The 5,747-nt window shown below is 37.1% G+C and overlaps 1 protein-coding gene across 1 annotated transcript in view; it reads right to left on the bottom strand.

Moving 5' to 3' along the window:
• The window catches only part of LOC104611538 (uncharacterized), a 5,924-nt gene extending 515 nt beyond the window's left edge, over window positions 1-5,409 (bottom strand). Inside the window, exons 1-2 of the mRNA XM_010278628.3 lie at window positions 5,115-5,409; window positions 454-2,123 (exon numbers count right to left, since the gene is read on the bottom strand). Coding sequence (XP_010276930.1) covers window positions 454-2,119 — 1,666 coding nt within the window. The 5' untranslated portion in view covers window positions 2,120-2,123; window positions 5,115-5,409. The remainder of the gene's footprint in view (window positions 1-453; window positions 2,124-5,114) is intronic.
• Between the last annotated feature and the right edge of the window lie 338 nt (window positions 5,410-5,747).

The following is a 5,747-nucleotide window of genomic DNA, read 5'->3' as shown; positions in this document are numbered from 1 at the left end:
GGCATACAGACAGTTCTTTATGATTTCTAGAAGATTCTATTAAATGAGGAATGAATACTCTCTAGTCAAATACAACCAAAAGATGATATCCACCTTTTTCCAACATGTAGTGTAGTTCAAAGGGTAGGCCAGAAGAAAATATTTGAAAGTCAACGCCACTGGGGTCTATAGACCCTTCTGGGCATATCACCACTTGTCCCCTGACCCTTGAATGCCATGGATCAGAGGATACTAATATCCAGTGTTCAGCATAGATATCTTTCATATAGTCCTATATAATGGGCTTATGGAAGAAAGATTATCAAAAGAAAGGAAAGGGGGGAGGGGGGGGGGCATATAGAAGGAAACCATCAAATTCTGGCATTTTCACCCTGACATCAGCCCCTTACAGGATACTAGTCATAGCTCGATACAACAAACAAAACCTAGAAAGCAGAGATTAGTAGTATATACCTGGAGCATTCAATGTCCTACCCATGATTGCAAACTCACTGCCAAGAGCACCATGTGCATTTAGATATACGGGATGTTCCTTAGTGAATTCAATCTTATCTTTATCCTCGGGAAGCATCTTCATCATGGCTTCTTGAAACCCATTCCTCATCTTTATGTCAACCTTAAAATTTGGATTGTACGTAATAGAAGGATTAAGATAAGCTGCAGCTGCATGTAATGGAGAATGAAGCTGCATATTCCATCTCCTGTCAATTATGTCCCAAATTGGCATATATTTCTCTTCAATCCCTTTATAATACATTCTAATAGAAATCTTTGCCCTTTCCATGAACTCATATATATAACCCATGGCAGGCATATCACCATCTACAATCCTCAAAACTTTAACGAGGGGCTCTGAGATATTCACAGCTTCATGTGCTGACTTCCAAAATCTATCTAAATGCAATAATGACTTAATAGCTTGTGCATCAGGTCGTCTACTATATACAGATGATAACCATTCAGTATGGGAGAACATGTGTTTCAAATTGTCCTCCTGAATTACAATGGATCTCAAGGAAAGGAAATTTGTTACAAATCTAGTTATTCTTGGCCTGATCAATTCCATTCCACCAGTGAACTTTCTCATCATATTCAAAATCCATGCATGGCTATATATGTACCTTGCAATGGCCAATGCCTCTTCCAATACTGTACTCACCCATTCCTGCTTACTGATGTCCTCAAGCATCTTGTCAATACAATATGAAGCGCAAGGAGACCAGAATAATGAATTGTACTTGGTCATGAGAAGTCTTCCTGCATAAACATAACTAGCTGCACTATCTGTTATTACTTGAACAACATTTTCCACACCAACGTCTAAAACAACTGACTCAAGCAACTCAAATAAGAAATGAGCATCATCTGCATGGCCTGATACATCAACTGACTTAAGAAACAATGTCCCTTTAGGACATGTAACTGAAAATACAACAAACGATTTGTTCCTACCATCTGACCAACAATCAGACAAGATTGTGCAACCTGTTTCTTTCCAGTCATCTCTAAATCTCTTGTAATTATCATTTATTTCACCTTTCACCTTTTCCAAGAGAGTGGATCTCAATTTTTCATAGCTCGGGGCTTTATAACCTACACCACACTCTGCTATAGCATCCACCATTGCCTGATAATGCATAGACTTAGTAGCACTAAATGGAATAGAGTTATGGAAGAAAAATAGTGCTATCTTTTTATCAGCATCATCTTGCTTTTGCTTCTGAGCATCATCAACCATTGGTTGCGCACTTGGTGAGGGACGAGGAAATAACAAAGATGGGCAAGTGCTACCTCGTTGTCCACTAGACGCAGGATTAGGATGGAAACCACCACTAGCAGAGGAGCTATTTTGTGGACCATTGGCTGCCCGATCTACTTTTAGCTTTTTGGGATTCTTCTGTTTCTTTGGAGTGTTTAATATGCTAAGAATGAATTCCCTCACTTCATTTGGGACCTCTGTGCAGGGAACTATGTCTTTATTCTTGATTTGAGCCAAATGAAATTTCATACGGTAAACCCCACCACTGAATTCACGCTGACAATAATTGCATCTGACCTTTTGTCTTGTTGCATCAACCAAAACACAGTGCTCCCAGCAGGCATCTCTTCCTCTTACCATAGTTCTGAGATAAGTAGCAGGTTTAGCAAGATCCTTTTTACTTTACCCACCCACCCACCCCCAATAAAAAAAATAATAATAAAGCAGAAAAAGATAACTCTCAAGAAAAGGAGAAAAATAAAAGAAAAGCATAAATAAGTTCATGATATCTTTACATTTATTTACAAATTATAATCTTGTTGCTGATTTCAAGATTTTAAATTAGTCCTTTTAACTTAACCAGAGAAACAAATTGCAATTAAAAATAAAGATACGAAACATCATAAGGGGCCAATGCTTGATGTAATGGTAAAATCTCAGGAAGACAAGCATAAGAACGTAGGTTTGAATCTGAGAGAATCCACTTTGCACAAAAACAAAAAATGCTGAAGATTAGATCTATATCCAGTCCACCCCTCCCAGATCCCAGATAGTCAGGACCAACATTGAGTAATGGCCTTTTTAGATATGAGACATCATAGTAGGGTTTATAAGATGATAATAACGATGAAGGTAAAAAAGTATTTATAACAATAATTAAAACAACAACATGAAAAATTTTAAGATATGTTTATAACATGATATCAAACCGAGCAATTATGCATAGAACATATAGACTAACAAAAGAAACACAGAGGGGGGAATTATAATTCTCATATCAATTTCAGCGTAGAAGGGGGGAAAGGTAAGTTTCACCAAAATGCACCAGAAATAAAGAAGAAATAATAATAGACGAAGTATTGCTTTTATTTATAACAGCCAACTTTATCAATATGTTACAAAGAACGTGGAATACATACAAAGATAAAGTGCCAAGCACCCCCAATATCCCCAGGTAGCCTCATCTACCACCCCTTTATTTATACAAAACTGTGTAGCAGGTTCCCCATTTGCCACCCCATCCCCTTCCAGATACAATTGTGCCCTGTTAACCCCTTCTTTGGCTAAAGCATCTACCAAACAGTTTGCTTCTCTTGGTGTCCATTTAAAGTGAGCTCTTAGTTCCAGAGACAGCTTCCTTACTTCCCTCAAGATGCATCTGCCAAACATGGTCCTTGGTTTTTTTTTTGACAAGCAGCCTAAAGTAATACATGAATCACCTTTCCACCAGCATATCTCTGAGATCGGAGATTTGCCTAGCTTTAAACTTTGGTGTAAGGCAAGCAATTCAGCCTTTAGTGAGTCTCCTTGATCTATAGGTCCTGAAAAAAATGCCAAGATCACCCAATTATGATCCCTAAACACCCTGCCAATTCTGGATATTCCTTGATTCTGTACACTAATCAATTAAATTTAGTTTAATTTGATACATATTCTGAGGTTTCCAAGAATAAGATATTACTGTCCTACCTAGCTGTAGACTTAGCTACACAAGACCATCCCCTCACCATAGAATTCTTGGAGAGAAGATAAAAATAAACAATGTTTTGACCCAACATACCATCACTTATTAATATGTTTTCTATTACAGTCTCCTTAGAGTAGTATTCTTCCTTGAAAATCCTTCCATTTATTTCCTCCCTAACAGCCCAAACAACAAAATGAAGTATTGTTAACACAAATAAAATAATATCGACTAATACTATCAATAACTGAAGTGCATTATGAAAACTTGAAAATTTTTATGTAATAATAAGCCTAGTAAAATCAACATAACCAACCAAACCAAAATACAGCCAAATTAGTCATGATATTCTTTTTTTAAATATTCCAGGCATTGATGACGAAGATACCGTTTGAAGCCTCCCTAATTCAATTGCTAATCACTCACAATTACTTTGATAATCAAAAGTGATAGCTTATAAGTTTATCAATGTTGGTTATACATCTTTCGAGCAGCACTAGTGGTAATTCATAGCAACGGGTATAGGATGTTCTGAAATCAAACCTTTGATGAGCAGATCTATGGTAAGATGGGCTCAAATCTGAGATAGGTAAGTTAAAAAGAGAAAATAGATAGCATTTTCAAATCTAGAATTATTAGAATATTACTAATAATTTGATAATTAAACCACCAACATTTCTATACAACAACTAGAATATTAAGGACATTTTCCTAGAGGAAAAAAAGAAGCAATAGCAATACAACATGCAGCAAAGATTAGTTTAAGCAAAGAGAAAAAAATGGCCATTATCCAATGTTGGCCCCAGCTATCTAGGGTCTTGGGTGGGGTAGACTGGATACAGACCTAACCTTTGGCTTTCTTTTTTTTTTTTTGGTGCTAAAAAAAGCCACTGTAAGCATCTTCTAATTGAATTGCATAACTAATTTATATCCAACTAACCAAACAAAATCACTAACTTTTACATGAATTAGAGCGAACGAGTATAGCCAATAAATCAACTCAATCATAAGTCCTCCCAAGTAGATAGTCACTTTAAGCTGGTTAATACATCTAAAAGAGCAATTAATGCTAGAAATTGCCCACGTTTTGAAAGCCAGAGCCAAATCTCCAAAGCAATTAGAAACACAACCAGAAACACAGATTCCATTTTCCATTTTCAAAAATGTAGGTTGGACCTGGTTTATATCCATTATTTTCATCCCATAAGCTCAAAATGTAGATAACAAAACCAAACAGAAAATATTCAATCTGTCACTTGCATCCCTCGGCCCAAGGTACAGCTCCGCAACCAAGAATTCCATGAACGTCTGAACCCAGTTTGAACCCATATTTCTCAATACTCGAATTACAGTTCAATTTGACACAGGAATAGCTCAGAACCAATAAAGCAAATTCTTTGGCCAATTTAAAGTAAGCAACCAGTTTTTTATTCAAGCATCACCAGAGGTAAAAGACGGGAACCAAGCACAAAAACTGAATCAGAACAGATATCTCAACTAGATAAGCTGTTATTTGAACTTCGAGTGATGACCTCTTAAAATTTTCGGAAGAAGAAAACTAGGGAATTTTTAACACTTGAGCGATCTTAAAGGGCGAAAGGCCCAACAAATTAATAAGGAGAAATTGACTTATGAGAGAAAGAGAGAGAGGGGGAGGGAGAGATACTCTACCCGGTCAGAGAGGGATCTGCCGCGTCTGAAGCACCGTTGCTTTTGTTGTTTACAGATAACGACCGAGAGGACAGTGAAAAGAGAAGAACCAGAGAATCGTGGAAGAGGAAGGGTACGACCGAGAGACGAGGGGGGGGAACCGAGGAAATGAAAAACCACGGCGATAATTTCTAGTAATCGCGAGGCCGACAACCCGAGGAGCTGAGCGTCCAATTCGCCCTTTTCCTTTCACCATTTCACGTGTTGACATGCGTGTTCCCACGCTAAACTTCCTGTGACCTTGACATCCAATGAAATGCGAATACACCGGCTGTCCTATAAAGCAAAAAATTCGCCTGTTTAATCCAATCGCACATTTGGAAGATCTCATCGAACCTGTAAAACTAATGCGAGATATTGTACGGCTGGATGGTAATACTTCATACTTCCACGGTATATGCAGAATATTTGCTTGCAGAAAAATCACTTTATCCATCTCTCTCTTTTATATTTATGAGGCATCTAGTGAAAATAAATGTTGCTGACAAAAAAAACCAAGGAAAAATAATAGTTCAGAAAAAAACAATGAAAAAATTAATATATATATATATATATATATAGAAAATGGATGTTCTCTCCGTGAGCAAATGGAAT

The sequence above is a fragment of the Nelumbo nucifera genome, chromosome 4, assembly GCF_055504915.1.
Source record: "Nelumbo nucifera cultivar China Antique chromosome 4, China Antique-T2T, whole genome shotgun sequence".
In the NCBI taxonomy this organism is placed as follows: Eukaryota; Viridiplantae; Streptophyta; class Magnoliopsida; order Proteales; family Nelumbonaceae; genus Nelumbo; species Nelumbo nucifera.
The sequence above is the reverse complement of the archived record's forward strand: the minus strand, read 5'-3'. Positions and strand labels throughout refer to the sequence as shown.